Source organism: Pseudophryne corroboree, chromosome 2 (assembly GCF_028390025.1).
Source record: "Pseudophryne corroboree isolate aPseCor3 chromosome 2, aPseCor3.hap2, whole genome shotgun sequence".
Taxonomy (NCBI): Eukaryota; Metazoa; Chordata; class Amphibia; order Anura; family Myobatrachidae; genus Pseudophryne; species Pseudophryne corroboree.
Genome location: NC_086445.1, coordinates 595,393,681 through 595,409,652, shown reverse-complemented (window position 1 = coordinate 595,409,652; position 15,972 = coordinate 595,393,681). Strand labels below are relative to the sequence as shown.

Here is a 15,972-nt window from a genome sequence, read left to right as displayed (position 1 = left end):
TGTGATTTTAGGAATCCCAAAACTACATTGAGATCCCAAGGTGCCACTGGAGGCACAAAAGGAGGCTGTATATGCAGTACCCCCCCTTGACAAACGTCTGAACTTCAGGAACTGAAGCTAGTTCTTTTTGGAAGAATATTGACAGGGCCGAAATTTGAACCTTAATGGACCTTAATTTGAGGCCCATAGACAGTCCTGTTTGCAGGAAATGCAGGAATCGACCCAGTTGAAATTCCTCTGTAGGGGCCTTCCTGGCCTCACACCACGCAACACATTTACGCCAAATACGGTGATAATGTTGCACAGTTACATCCTTCCTGGCTTTGATCAGGGTAGGGATAACTTCATCCGGAATGCCTTTTTCCTTCAGGATCCGGCGTTCAACCGCCATGCCGTCAAACGCAGCCGCGGTAAGTCTTGGAACAGACATGGTCCCTGCTGGAGCAGGTCCTTTCTTAGAGGTAGAGGCCACGGGTCTTCCGTGAGCATCTCTTGAATTTCCGGGTACCAAGTCCTTCTTGGCCAATCCGGAGCCACGAGTATAGTCTTTACACCTCTCCTTCTTATGATTCTCAGTACCTTGGGTATGAGAGGCAGAGGAGGGAACACATATACTGACTGGTACACCCACGGTGTTACCAGAGCGTCCACAGCTATTGCCGGAGGGTCCCTCCACTCCCGGAATGAACACTGCTGACAGTGCTATCACATGATTTTCCGCCCAGCGAAGATTCCTTGCAACTTCCGTCATTGCCCTCCTGCTTCTTGTGCCGCCCTGTCTGTTTACGTGGGCGACTGCCGTGATGTTGATCCAGTCGGACAACACCGGCTGACCCTGAAGCAGAGGCCTTGCCTGACTTAGGGCATTGTAAATGGCCCTTAGTTCCAGGATATTTATGTGAAGTGACGTTTCCATGCTTGACCACAAGCCCTGGAAATTTTTTCCCTGTGTGACTGTTCCCCAGCCTCTCAGGCTGGCATCCGTGGTCACCAGGACCCAATCCTGAATGCCGAATCTGCGGCCCTCTAGGAGATGAGCACTCTGTAACCACCACAGGAGAGACACCCTTGCCCTTGGAGACAGGGTTATCCGCTGATGCATTTGAAGATGCGATCCGGACCATTTGTCCAGCAGATCCCACTGAAAAGTTCTTGCGTGGAATCTGCCGAATGGAATCGCTTCGTAAGAAGCCACCATCTTTCCCAGGACCCTTGTGCATTGATGCACTGACACTTGGCCTGGTCTTAGGAGGTTCCTGACTAGGTCGGATAACTCCCTGGCTTTCTCCTCCGGGAGAAACCCCTTTTTCTGTACTGTGTCCAGAATCATCCCTAGGAACAGCAGACGTGTCGTCGGAATCAGCTGCGATTTAGGAATATTTAGAATCCATCCGTGCTGTCGTAGTACTACTTGAGATAGTGCTACTCCGACCTCTAACTGTTCTCTGGACCTTGCCCTTATCAGGAGATCGTCCAAGTAAGGGATAATTAAGACGCCTTTTCTTCGAAGAAGAATCATCATTTCGGCCATTACCTTGGTAAAGACCCGGGGTGCCGTGGACAATCCAAACGGCAGCGTCTGAAACTGATAGTGACAGTTCTGTACCACAAACCTGAGGTACCCTTGGTGAGAAGGGCAAATTGGGACATGGAGGTAAGCATCCTTGATGTCCAGAGACACCATATAGTCCCCTTCTTCCAGGTTCGCTATCACTGCTCTGAGTGACTCCATCTTGAACTTGAACCTTTTTATGTAAGTGTTCAAGGATTTCAGATTTAAAATGGGTCTCACCGAGCCGTCCGGCTTCGGTACCACAAACAGCGTGGAATAATACCCCTTTCCCTGTTGTAGGAGGGGTACCTTGATTATCACCTGCTGGGAATACAGCTTGTGAATGGCTTCCAATACCGCCTCCCTGTCGGGGGGAGACGTTGGTAAAGCAGACTTCAGGAACCGGCGAGGGGGAGACGTCTCGAATTCCAATTTGTACCCCTGAGATACTACCTGCAGGATCCAGGGGTCCACTTGCGAGTGAGCCCACTGCGCGCTGAAATTCTTGACGGGCCCCCACCGTGCCTGAGTCCGCTTGTAAGGCCCCAGCGTCATGCTGAGGACTTGGCAGAAGCGGGGGAGGGCTTCTGTTCGTGGGAAGAGGCTGTCTGCTGCAGTCTTTTTCCCCTTCCTCTGCCCCGGGGCAGATATGAGTGGCCTTTTGCCCGCTTGCCCTTATGGGGACGAAAGGACTGAGCCTGAAAAGACGGTATCTTTTCCTGCTGAGAGGTGACCTGGGGTAAAAAGGTGGATTTCCCAGCCGTTGCCGTGGCCACCAGGTCCGATAGACCGACCCCAAATAACTCCTCCCCTTTATACGGCAATACTTCCATATGCCGTTTGGAATCCGCATCACCTGACCACTGTCGCGTCCATAACCCTCTTCTGGCAGAAATGGACATCGCACTTACTCTTGATGCCAGAGTGCAAATATTCCTCTGTGCATCTCGCATATATAGAAATGCATCCTTTAAATGCTCTATAGTCAGTAATATATTGTCCCTGTCCAGGGTATCAATATTTTTAGTCAGGGAATCAGACCAAGCCACCCCAGCACTGCACATCCAGGCTGAGGCGATTGCTGGTCACAGTATAATACCAGTATGTGTGTATATACTTTTTAGGATATTTTCCAGCTTCCTATCAGCTGGTTCCTTGAGGGCGGCCGTATCAGGAGACGGTAACGCCACTTGTTTTGATAAGCGTGTGAGCGCCTTATCTACCCTAGGGGGTGTTTCCCAACGTGCCCTAACCTCTGGCGGGAAAGGGTATAATGCCAATAATTTTTTAGAAATTAGCAGTTTTTTATCGGGGGAAACCCACGCTTCATCACACACCTCATTTAATTCATCTGATTCAGGAAAAACTATGGGTAGTTTTTTTCACACCCCACATAATACCCTTTTTTGTGGTACTTGTAGTATCAGAAATGTTCAAAACCTCCTTCATTGCCGTGATCATGTAACGTGTGGCCCTACTGGAAAATACGTTTGTTTCCTCACCGTCGACACTGGAGTCAGTGTCCGTGTCAGTGTCTGTATCGACTTGAGGTAACGGGCGTTTTAGAGCCCCTGACGGTGTTTGAGACTCCTGTACAGGTATTAACTGATTTGCCGGCTGTCTCATGTCGTCAACAGTCTTTTGTAAAGTGCTGACACTATCACGTAATTCTTTCCATAAGACCATCCAGTCAGGTGTCGACTCCCTAGGGGGTGACATCACTAACACAGGCAATTGCTCCGCCTCCACACCATTTTCCTCCTCATACATGTCGACACACAGCACACACACAGGGAATGCTCTGACAGAGGACAGGACCCCACTAGCCCTTTGGGGAGACAGAGGGAGAGTTTGCCAGCACACACCAGAGCGCTATATATATATATATATATATATATATATATATATATATATATATATATATATATATATATATATATATATATATATATATATATATATATATATATATATATAGGGATAACCTTATATAATAAGAATTTACTTACCGATAATTCTATTTCTCGGAGTCCGTAGTGGATGCTGGGGTTCCTGAAAGGACCATGGGGAATAGCGGCTCCGCAGGAGACAGGGCACAAAAAGTAAAGCTTTAGGATCAGGTGGTGTGCACTGGCTCCTCCCCCTATGACCCTCCTCCAAGCCTCAGTTAGGATACTGTGCCCGGACGAGCGTACACAATAAGGAAGGATTTATGAATCCCGGGTAAGACTCATACCAGCCACACCAATTACACTGTACAACCTGTGATCTGAACCCAGTTAACAGTATGATAACAGCGGAGCCTCTGAAAGATGGCTCACAACAATAATAACCCGATTTTTGTAACTATGTACAAGTATTGCAGATAATCCGCACTTGGGATGGGCGCCCAGCATCCACTACGGACTCCGAGAAATAGAATTATCGGTAAGTAAATTCTTATTTTCTCTATCGTCCTAGTGGATGCTGGGGTTCCTGAAAGGACCATGGGGATTATACCAAAGCTCCCAAACGGGCGGGAGAGTGCGGATGACTCTGCAGCACCGAATGAGAGAACTCCAGGTCCTCCTTAGCCAGGTTATAAAATTTGTAGGATTTTACAAACGTGTTTGCCCCTGACTAAATAGCCGCTCGGCAAAGTTGTAAAGCCGAGACCCCTCGGGCAGCCGCCCAAGATGAGCCCACCTTCCTTGTGGAATGGGCATTTACATATTTTGGCTGTGGCAGGCCTGCCACAGAATGTGCAAGTTGAATTGTATTACACATCCAACTAGCAAAAGTCTGCTTAGAAGCAAGAGCACCCAGTTTGTTGGGTGCATACAGGATAACAGCAAGTCAGTTTTCCTGACTCCAGCCGTCCTGGAACCTATATTTTCAGGGCCCTGACCACATCTAGCAACTTGGAGTCCTCCAAGTCCCTAGTAGGCGCAAGACACCACAATAAGCTGGTTCAGGTGAAACACTGACACCACCTTAGGGAGAGAACTGGGGACGAGTCCGCAGCTCTGTCCTGTCCGAATGGACAAACAGATATGGGCTTTTTTGAGAAAAAAACCACCAATTTGACACTCGCCTGGTCCAGGCCAGGTCCAAGAGCATGTTCACTTTTCATGTGAGATGCTTCAAATCCACAGATTTGACTGGTTTTAAACCAATGTGTTTTGAGGAATCCCAGAACTACGTTGAGATCCCACAGTGCCACTGGAGGCACAAAAGGGGGTTGTATATGCAATACTCCCTTGACAAACTTCTGGACTTCAGGAACTGAAGCCAATTCTTTCTGGAAGAAAAATCGACGGGGCCGAAATTTGAACCTTAATGGACCCCAATTTGAGGCCCATAGACACTCCTGTTTGCAGGAAATGCAGGAATCGACCGAGTTGAAATTTCTTCGTGGGGCCTTCCTGGCCTCACACCACGCAACATATTTTCGCCACATGTGGTGATAATGTTGTGCGGTCACCTCCTTTCTGGCTTTGACCAGGGTAGGAATGACCTCTTCCTGAATGCCTTTTCCCTTAGGATCCGGCGTTCCACCGCCATGCCGTCAAACGCAGCTGCGGTAAGTCTTGGAACAGACATGGTACTTGCTGAAACAAGTCCCTTCTTAGCGGCAGAGGCCATAAGTCCTCTGTGAGCATCTCTTGAAGTTCCGGGTACCAAGTCCTTCTTGGCCAATCCGGAGCCATGAGTATAGTTCTTACTCCTCTACGTCTTATAATTCTCAGTACCTTAGGTATGAAAAGCAGAGGATGGAACACATACACCGACTGGTACACCCACGGTGTTACCAGAACGTCCACAGCTATTGCCTGAGGGTCTCTTAACCTGGCGCAATACCTGTCCCGTTTTTTGTTCAGACGGGACGCCATCATGTCCACCTTTGGTAATTCCCAACGGTTTACAATCATGTGGAAAACTTCCCCATGAAGTTCCCACTCTGCCAGGTGGAGGTCGTGCCTACTGAGGAAGTCTGCTTCCCAGTTTCCATTCCCGGAATGAAACACTGCTGACAGTGCTATCACATGATTTTCCGCCCAGCGAAAAGTCCTTGCAGTTTTTGCCACTGCCCTCCTGCTTCTTGTGCCGCCCTGTCTATTTACGTGGGCGACTGCCGTGATGTTTTATCCCACTGGATCAATACCGGCTGACCTTGAAGCAGAGGTCTTGCTAAGCTTAGAGCATTATAAATTTACCCTTAGCTATATTTATGTGGAGAAAAGTCTCCAGACTTGATCACACTCCCTGGAAATTTTTTCCTTGTGTGACTGCTCCCCAGCCTCTCGGGCTGGCCTCCGTGGTCACCAACATCCAAAACTGAATGTCGAATCTGCGGCCCTCTAGAAGATGAGCACTCTGTAACCACCACAGGAGAGACACCCTTGTCCTTGGATATAGGGTTATCCGCTGATGCATCTGAAGATGCGATCCGGACCATTTGTCCAGCAGATCCCACTGAAAAGTTCTTGCATGAAATCTGCCGACTGGAATTGCTTCGAAGGAAGTCACCATTTTTTTACCATGGCCCTTGTGCAATGATGCACTGATTTTAGGAGGTTCCTGACTAGCTCGGATAACTCCCTGGCTTTCTCTTCCGGGAGAAACACCTTTTTCTGGACTGTGTCCAGAATCATCCCTAAGCACAGGAGACTTGTTGTCGGGATCAGCTGCGATTTTGGAATATTTAGAATCCACCCCTGCTGTTGTAACAGTATCCGAGATAGTGCTACTCCGACCTCCAACTGTTCCCTGGACTTTGCCCTTATCAGGAGATCGTCCAAGTAAGGGATAATTAAGACGCCTTTTCTTCGAAGAAGAACCATCATTTCGGCCATTACCTTGGTAAAGACCCGGGGTGCCGTGGACAATCCAAACGGCAGCGTCTGAAACTGATAGTGACAGTTCTGTACCACGAACCTGAGGTACCCTTAGTGATAAGGGCAAATTTGGGACATGGAGGTAAGCATCCCTGATGTCTCGGGACACCATATAGTCCCCTTCTTCCCGGTTCGTTATCACTGCTCTGAGTGACTCCATCTTGATTTGAACCTTTGTAAGTGTTCAAATTTTTTTAGATTTAGAATAGGTCTCACCTAGCGTTCTGGCTTCAGTACCACAATATAGTGTGGAATAATACCCCTTTTCTTGTTGTAGGAGGGGTAATTTAATTATCACCTGCTGGGAATACAGCTCGTGAATTTTTTTCCATACTGCCTCCTTGTCGGAGGGAGACCTTGGTAAAGCAGACTTCAGGAGCCTGCGCAGGGGAAACGTCTCGACATTCCAATCTGTACCCCTGGGATACTACTTGTAGGATCCAGGGGTCCTGTACGGTCTCAGCGTCATGCTGAGAGCTTGTCAGAAGCGGTGGAACGCTTCTGTTCCTGGGAATGGGCTGCCTGCTGCAGTCTTCTTCCCTTTCCTCTATCCCTGGGCAGATATGACTCTTATAGGGACGAAAGGACTGAAGCTGAAAAGACGGTGTCTTTTTCTGCAGAGATGTGACTTAGGGTAAAAAACGGTGGATTTTCCAGCAGTTGCCGTGGCCACCAGGTCCGATGGACCGACCCCAAATAACTCCTCTTCCTTTATACGGCAATACACCTTTGTGCCGTTTGGAATCTGCATCACCTGACCACTGTCGTGTCCATAAACATCTTCTGGCAGATATGGACATCGCACTTACTCTTGATGCCAGAGTGCAAATATCCCTCTGTGCATCTCGCATATATAGAAATGCATCCTTTAAATGCTCTATAGTCAATAAAATACTGTCCCTGTCAAGGGTATCAATATTTTTAGTCAGGGAATCCGACCAAGCCACCCCAGCTCTGCACATCCAGGCTGAGACGATCGCTGGTCGCAGTATAACACCAGTATGTGTGTATATACTTTTTATGATATTTTTCCAGCCTCCTGTCAGCTGGCTCCTTGAGGACGGCCCTATCTATAGACGGTACCGCCACTTGTTCTGATAAGCGTGTGAGCGCCTTATCCACCCTAAGGGGTGTTTTCCAACGCGCCCTAACTTCTGGCGGGAAAGGGTATACCGCCCATATTTTCTATCGGGGGGAACCCACGCATCATCACACACTTCATTTAATTTATCTGATTCAGGAAAAACTACGGTAGTTTTTTCACATCCCACATAATACCCTCTTTTGTGGTACTTGTAGTATCAGAAATATGTAACACCTCCTTCATTGCCCTTAACGTGTGGCCCTAATAAGGAATACGTTTGTTTATTCACCGTCGACACTGGATTCAGTGTCCCTGTCTGTGTCTGTGTCGACCGACTAAAGTAAACGGGCGTTTTAAAACCCCTGACGGTGTTTTTGAGACGTCTGGACCGGTACTAATTGTTTGTCGGCCGTCTCATGTCGTCAACCGACCTTGCCGCGTGTTGACATTATCACGTAATTCCCTAAATAAGCCATCCATTCCGGTGTCGACTCCCTAGAGAGTGACATCACCATTACAGGCAATTGCTCCGCCTCCTCACCAACATCGTCCTCATACATGTCGACACACCCGTACCGACACACAGCACACACACAGGGAATGCTCTGATAGAGGACAGGACCCACTAGCCCTTTGGAGAGACAGAGGGAGAGTTTGCCAGCACACACCAAAAACGCTATAATTATATAGGGACAACCTTATATAAGTGTTTTCCCTTATAGCATCTTTTTTATATATTTCTAACGCCAAATTAGTGCCCCCCCTCTCTGTTTTAACCCTGTTTCTGTAGTGCAGTGCAGGGGAGAGTCTGGGAGCCTTCCCTCCAGCCTTTCTGTGAGGGAAAATGGCGCTGTGTGCTGAGGAGATAGGTCCCGCCCCTTTTTCGGCGGCCTCGTCTCCCGCTCTTAACGGATTCTGGCAGGGGTTAAATATCTCCATATAGCCCCCGGAGGCTATATGTGAGGTATTTTTAGCCAAATTAGGTTTTCATTTGCCTCCCAGGGCGCCCCCCTCCCAGCGCCCTGCACCCTCAGTGACTGCCGTGTGAAGTGTGCTGAGAGGAAATGGCGCACAGCTGCAGTGCTGTGCGCTACCTTTAGAAGACTGAGGAGTCTTCTGCCGCCGATTCTGGACCTCTTCTCGTTTCAGCATCTGCAAGGGGGCCGGCGGCGAGGCTCCGGTGACCATCCAGGCTGTACCTGTGATCGTCCCTCTGGAGCTAATGTCCAGTAGCCAAGAAGCCAATCCATCCTGCACGCAGGTGAGTTCACTTCTTCTCCCCTAAGTCCCTCGTTGCAGTGATCCTGTTGCCAGCAGGACTCACTGTAAAATAAAAAACCTAAGCTAAACTTTTCTAAGCAGCTCTTTAGGAGAGCCACCTAGATTGCACCCTTCTCGGCCGGGCACAAAAATCTAACTGAGGCTTGGAGGAGGGTCATAGGGGGAGGAGCCAGTGCACACCACCTGATCCTAAAGCTTTACTTTTTGTGCTCTGTCTCCTGCGGAGCCGCTATTCCCCATGGTCCTTTCAGGAACCCCAGCATCCACTAGGACGATAGAGAAAAGTGTTTTTCCCTGATATAGCTGCTGTATATATTTATCTGCCAAATTAGTGCCCCCCCTCTCTTGTTTTACCCTGTTTCTGTAGTTCAGGACTGCAGGGGAGAGTCAGGGAGCCTTCCTCCAACGGAGCTGTGAGGAAAAAATGGCGCCAGTGTGCTGAGGAGATAGGCTCCGCCCCCTTCTCGGCGGCCTTTCTCCCGCTTTTTTATGGAAAAATTGGCAGGGGTTAAAGGCATCCATATAGCCCAGGAGCTATATGCGATGTATTTTTTTCCAAAAAAGGTGTTTTTATTGCGTCTCAGGGCGCCCCCCCCAGCGCCCTGCACCCTCAGTGACCGGAGTGTGAAGTGTGCTGAGAGCAATGGCGCACAGCTGCGGTGCTGTGCGCTACCTTATTGAAGACAGGACGTCTTCTGCCGCCGATTTTCCGGACCTCTTCAGTCTTCTGGCTCTGTAAGGGGGCCGGCGGCGCGGCTCTGGGACCCATCCATGGCTGGGCCTGTGATCGTCCCTCTGGAGCTAATGTCCAGTAGCCTAAGAAGCCCAATCCACTCTGCACGCAGGTGAGTTCGCTTCTTCTCCCCTTAGTCCCTCGGTGCAGTGAGCCTGTTGCCAGCAGGTCTCACTGAAAATAAAAAACCTACTTTAAACTTTTACTCTAAGCAGCTCAGGAGAGCCCCTTAGTATGCACCCTTCTCGTTCGGGCACAAAAATCTAACTGAGGCTTGGAGGAGGGTCATAGGGGGAGGAGCCAGTGCACACCAGGTAGTCCTAAAGCTTTTACTTTTGTGCCCAGTCTCCTGCGGAGCCGCTATTCCCCATGGTCCTTTTCGGAGTCCCCAGCATCCACTAGGACGTTATAGAAATTACAATTAACAAGAAACATTAAAATTCCACTCACCATCCCTAGATACAGCATAACTGACAGATGCTCCACAGGCCACACTAGCAATCTTAGGGAGATTAGGAATTAGAGTGGGTTCATTCTTCTCTTCAGCATTCTCCCCAATCCCAAGTCGGCCATATTCCGCACGGCCTAAGCTATAAGCATTTCCTGATTAAAAATAAATAAATAAATAAATATACATACAAATATGCACTTGTCAGATTGAAGAACTGGAAACATTTTACTATGCTCAGAAAAGCTATAAACCCCACCTTCTGAGTCCACACACACAGTGTGGTGCTGTCCTCCTGAAAATCCAACCCAGGACTTGCTGGAGTTTTTGAAGGTGGTTAGGTTCTGGGGTGCAAAGCAGGAGTTTGTAGTCTTCGTACCTATTGCAAGTAAGTGATATATCTACATGAATTGACATTACCAAAACTACAAATTAAGTTGACACTTAAAAACTGTCTAAAGTGTACATAGTTTTATTTCATGGATTTTTAACTTACCTTGGTGACTCAAATACTATTTTTGGTACTTACCGTTAAATCCCTTTTTCAAAGACCATCTGGGGGACGCTGCCGAGCATGGGGTGAAATTATGTTACACGAGCTGGTGCCTAACTACTTAAAATTCCCAGATGTAAAGCTCCTCCCCTCCAACCACAATCAGTTTTACATTACAAAGCAAAAAGAATAAGTCCTACAACTTTTACAAAACAAAAAAATAAAAAGTATGGATCGCAGTATCCCTAGAAGGACTTTGCAGAGAGGAGGACATTGCTAACAATGGGGACATTCAATAGTTGCCCATAGGGGAGCGTACAACTCAGACGACTAACTGTAGTACTGTTCATCCAAAGTTATGCTGCATTCACACCGCAAATGCCGGGTCCTACCCGGTAAGACAAACGTGTACTTACCGGGTGGGATCCGGCATTTGCGCTCCGTTGCAGGCTTCCCGACCCGCCAATATACCGGGTCGGTTGCCATGACAACGGAGGCCGCAGCAGCAGCAGGGGCGGGGGTGGAGGCGGCGTCGGGAGATGAGCTCATCTCCAGCGCCGCCTCTCCCTATCTTGTGAATGGGAACCGTGTCGCATCGACACGGCTCCCATTCACACCGCACCTGACCCGGTAATCAACCCGGGTAAAACCCTTCTTTTTTACCGGGTCAGGCGACCCGCTAAATCGCCCAGTGTGCTTTCACATCGCACACTGACCCGGTTCGACACGGCAATATGCCGTGTCGGTACCGGGTTATTTGTGCGATGTGAAAGGGGTATTAGAATCTTTGGATGCAAACTTCGGAAATCTGTAGAATTAGTAAATAAGAATGCCGCTCTGCCCACAAAGTCCAGACTGACAGAGAAATAACAGATCAGACCTAGGATGTTCAGCTTTCAGATATGCTTACCAAATTGTGCACCTAATCCATCTAGCTACTATTGTCAGATTAGATACCAGCCAATCTCTCTTCGAACAAACCATCAGTCTTCCATATACTGAATTTTCTATCTTGACAGGATAAGCGTTTATCAAGAGTGATCCTGACTGGCTATAATACTAGATTCAACAAGAGTAGGAATAACAATTTCCCGATTAAGATGAACTCAGAACATCACATTTAGTGGATAGAATGACTATATGCAGAACACTGCCTTATTTTCATGAGTCACTAGACATGGATGCTTGCAAAACAAGGTCTCCAAATTCAGAAACTCTTCTAGCCATTGTAATAGCTAGAAGAGAAAAGAAAAAAATAAATAGGATTTTAATACCTACCGGTAAATCCTTTTCTCTTAGTCCGTAGCGGATGCTGTGGACACCAATAGAACCATGGGGTATAGACGGGATCCGCAGGAGACGTGGGCACTTTAAGACTTTCAAAAGGGGTGTGCACTGGCTCCCCCCTCTATGCCCCTCCTCCAAACTCCAGTTATAGGAACTGTGCCCAGAGAGACAGACATTTCGAGGAAAGGATTTATTGTTAAACTAAAGGTGAGATTCATACCAGCACACACCTCAAGCATGCCGCATAACGTGGCAATCAACAGAACACACGCCAACGGCATGAACGATTTCAGCAACAGGCTGACAAACTTAACACAACATGCGTGTAACCACACTAATAACTGCAGATACAGTACGCACTGGGACGGGCGCCCAGCATCCTCTACGGACTAAGAGAAAAGGATTTACCGGTAGGTATAAAAATCCTATTTTCTCATACGTCCTAGAGGATGCTGGGGACACCAATAGAACCATGGGGTTATACCAAAGCTCTAAAATGGGCGGGAGAGTGCGGATGACTCTGCAGCACCGATTGACCAAACTTGAGATGGTTATCGGCCAGGGTATCAAACTTGTAAAACTTCGCAAAAGTGTTTGCACCCGACCAAGTAGCAGCTCGGCAAAGTTGCAATGCCAAAACCCCTCGGGCAGCCGCCCAGGACGAGCCCACCTTTCTAGTAGAAGGGGCCTTTACCAATTTTGGCAACGGTAATCCGGCCGTGGAATGAGCATGCTGAATCGTGTTACAGATCCAGCGTGCAATGGTCTGTTTGTCCTGTATGCTCCCAACAAGATTGGGTGTCCTGCTTCCAAACAGAGCCTCGGTTTTCCTAATCTGAGCCGTTCTAGCGACATAGATTTTCAGAGCTCTGACCACGTCCAAAGACTTTGACTCAACGACAGCGTCAGTAGCCACTGGCACCACAATAGGTTGGTTCATGTGGAAAGATGAAACCACCTTCGGCAGAAAATGCTGACGAGTCCTCAACTCTGCTCTATCTTTATGAAAGATTAAATAAGGACTCTTGTGAGATAAGGCCGCTAATTCAGACACCCGCTTTGCGGATGCCAAAGCCAACAGGATGACCACTTTCCAAGTGAGGAACTTCAACTCCACCTTTGGTAAAGGTTCAAACCAATGTGATTGAAGGGACTGCAACACCAAGTTAAGATCCCATGGTGCCACTGGAGGCACTAATGGGGGTTGGATGTGCAACACACCTTTCACGAACATCTGAACTTCTGGAAGGGAAGCCAATTGTTTTTGAAAGAAAACAGATAAGGCTGAAATCTGTACCTTAATTGAGCCCAACTTTAGGCCCGCATCCACACCTGCTTGTAGAAAATGGAGGAAACGTCCTAGCTGAAACTCTTCCACAGTAGCCTTCTTGGATTCATACCAAGACACATTTTCCCCAAAATACGGTGGTAATGTTTTGACGTAACCCCCTTCCTGGCCGCCTGAAGTAGTGTGGGAATGACTTCACTGAGAATACCCTTTCGCAGCAGGATTTGGCATTCAACCGCCATGCCGTCAAATGCAACCGCGGTAAGTCTTGGTAAAACGCACGGCCCCTGCTGTAACAGTTCCTCGCGTAGAGGAAGAGGCCAGGGATCTCCTATGAGTAATTCCTGAAGATCTGGATATCAAGCCCTCCTTGGCCAGTCTGGGGCAATGAGGATAGCTTGAATCTTTGTTCTTCTTATGATCTTTAGAACTTTTGGAATGAGAGGAAGTGGAGGGAATACATACACCGACTGAAACACCCATGGTGTCACCAGTGTATCCACTGCTATTGCCTGAGGGTCCCTTGACCTGGAACAATATCTCTGAAGCTTCTTGTTGAAACACGACGCCATCATGTCTATTTGAGGAATTCCCCAATGACTTGTCACTTCTGTGAAGCCCTCTAGATGGAGGCCCCACTCTCCTGGATAGAGATGGTGTCTGCTGAGGAAGTCTGCTTCCCAGTTGTCCACTCCTGGAATGAAGATCGCTGACAGAGCGCTTGTATGCTTTTCCTTTGTGGCTTCTGCCATTGCTGCTCTGCCCTGGTGGTTTATGTACGCTACTGCTGTTACATTGTCCGACTGTATCAGTACGGGCAGACTGAAGATGTTCCGCTTGTAGAAGGCCGTTGTAAATGGCCCTTAACTCCAGAACATTTATGTGGAGACAAGTTTCCTGGCTTGACCATCTTCCTTGGAAGTTTTCCCCCTGTGTGACTGCTCCCCAGCCTCGGAGACTTGCATCCGTGGTTACTAGGATCCAGTCCTGGATCCCGAACCTGCGTCCTTCTAGGAGGTGAGAGCTGTGCAGCCACCACAGAAGTGAGATTCTGGTCTTGAAAGACAGGATTATCCTTCAGTGCATGAGCAGGTGGGATCCGGACCACTTGTCCAACAGGTCCCACTGAAACACTCTGGCATGGAATCTGCCAAACTGAATGACCTCGTAGGCTGCAACCATCTTCCCCAGAAACAGAGTGCATTGATGGATTGACACTCTTGCTGGTGTCAGAATTTGTTTGACCATTCTCTGAATTTCCATAGCCTCCTCTCTCTGTATTTCTGTGTCTAGTGTCATTCCTAAAAATGACAACCTTGTTGCCAGAATCAACTGTGATTTCGGTAAGTTTAGGAGCCAACCATGTCGTTGAAGAACTGCCAGGGACAGTGCAACGTTTTTCACCAACTGATCCCTGGATCTCGCCTTTATCAGGAGATCGTCCAAGTACGGGATAATTGTGATTCCTTGCTTGCGAAGAACCATCATTTCCGCCATTACTTTGGTGAAAACCCTCGGAGCTGTGGACAGACCAAACGGCAACATCTGAAATTGGTAATGACAATACTAAATTGCAAACCTCAGGTAAGCCTGATGCGAAGGATAGATGGGAACATGCAAGTAGGCATCCTTTATGTCCACCGACACCATAAAATCCCCTTCCTCCAGACTGGAGATTACTGCTCGGAGAGACTCCATCTTGAATTTGATTTTTTTTTTTTTTTTTTTTAAGGTAAAAATTGAGGGATTTCAGGTTTAGGATTGTCTGACCGAGCCATCCGGCTTCGGGACCACAAACAGGCTCGAATAAAAGCATTCTCCCTGTTGTGATTGGGGAACCTTGACGATGACCTGATTTTGACACAACTTTTGTATTGCGTCGCAAACTACCTCACTGTCCGGAAAAGAAAAGCTGGTACGGCAGATTTGAAAAATCGGCGAGGATTAACGTCTTGAAACTCCAGTTTGTACTCTTGGGATACTATTTGTAAAGCCCATGGGTCCAGATCCGAATGAACCCAGGACTGGCTGAAGAGTTTGAGACGTGCTCCCACCAGTGCGGACTCCCGCAGAGGAGCCCCAGCGTCATGCACTGGATTTGGCAGAAGTCGGGGAGGACTTCCGCTCCTGGGAACCCGCCGCGGCTGGTGATCTTTTACCTCTTCCCCTTCCTCTAGTAGCAAGGAAGGAAGAACCTCGCCCTCTCATATTTATTTGGGCCAAAAGGACTGTATCCGATAGTGGTGTTTTCTTTTGTTGTGAAGGCACATAAGGCAAAAATGATGACTTACCCGCGGTAGTCGTAGATACCAAATCAGCGAGGCCGTCAATAAACAAGACATCACCTTTATATGGTAGAGATTCCATATTTTTCTTGGAGTCAGCATCAGCATTACATTGATAAATCCATAATGCTCGCCTAGCTGAGACTGCCATGGCATTGGCCTTTGATCCCAAAAGGCCAATATCTCTCGCAGTTTCCTGATATGACCCAGCGTCAAGAGGATGCTATCCCTATCTAGGGTATCTATATCAGACAACAAGTTATCTGCCCACTTTTCGATAGCACTACTCACCCACGCAGATGCAATGACCGGTCTGAGTAGCGTACCTGTGGTCATATAAATGGATTTTAACGTATTTTCCTGCTTACGATCCGCAGGGTCTTTAAGGGCTGCCATGCCAGGTGACGGAAGAGCCACCTTTTTTGACAACCACGATAGGGCCTTGTCTACAATGGGGGGTGGGGGGGGGGGGGGGGGGGGGGGGGACTCCCACTTTTCTCTATCCCCAGAGGGAAACGGATAAGCCACCGGAATCCTTTTGGGACTCTGAAACTTTCTGTCAGGGCTTTCCCAGACTTTCAAATAGAGCGTTCAATTCATGAGAGGGAGGAAACGCTATCTCAGGTTTCGTTTCCTAATACATA

The 15,972-nt window shown here is 48.2% G+C and overlaps 1 protein-coding gene across 2 annotated transcripts in view; it reads right to left on the bottom strand.

The window, feature by feature from the left end:
* RCC1 (regulator of chromosome condensation 1) overlaps nucleotides 1-15,972 on the bottom strand; it is a 138,890-nt gene that overhangs the window by 3,533 nt on the left and 119,385 nt on the right. For both annotated transcript variants that reach the window (XM_063954634.1, XM_063954633.1), the window contains exons 8-9: nucleotides 10,235-10,354; nucleotides 9,978-10,130 (exon numbers count right to left, since the gene is read on the bottom strand). In XM_063954634.1, coding sequence (XP_063810704.1) covers nucleotides 9,978-10,130; nucleotides 10,235-10,354 — 273 coding nt within the window. The remainder of the gene's footprint in view (nucleotides 1-9,977; nucleotides 10,131-10,234; nucleotides 10,355-15,972) is intronic.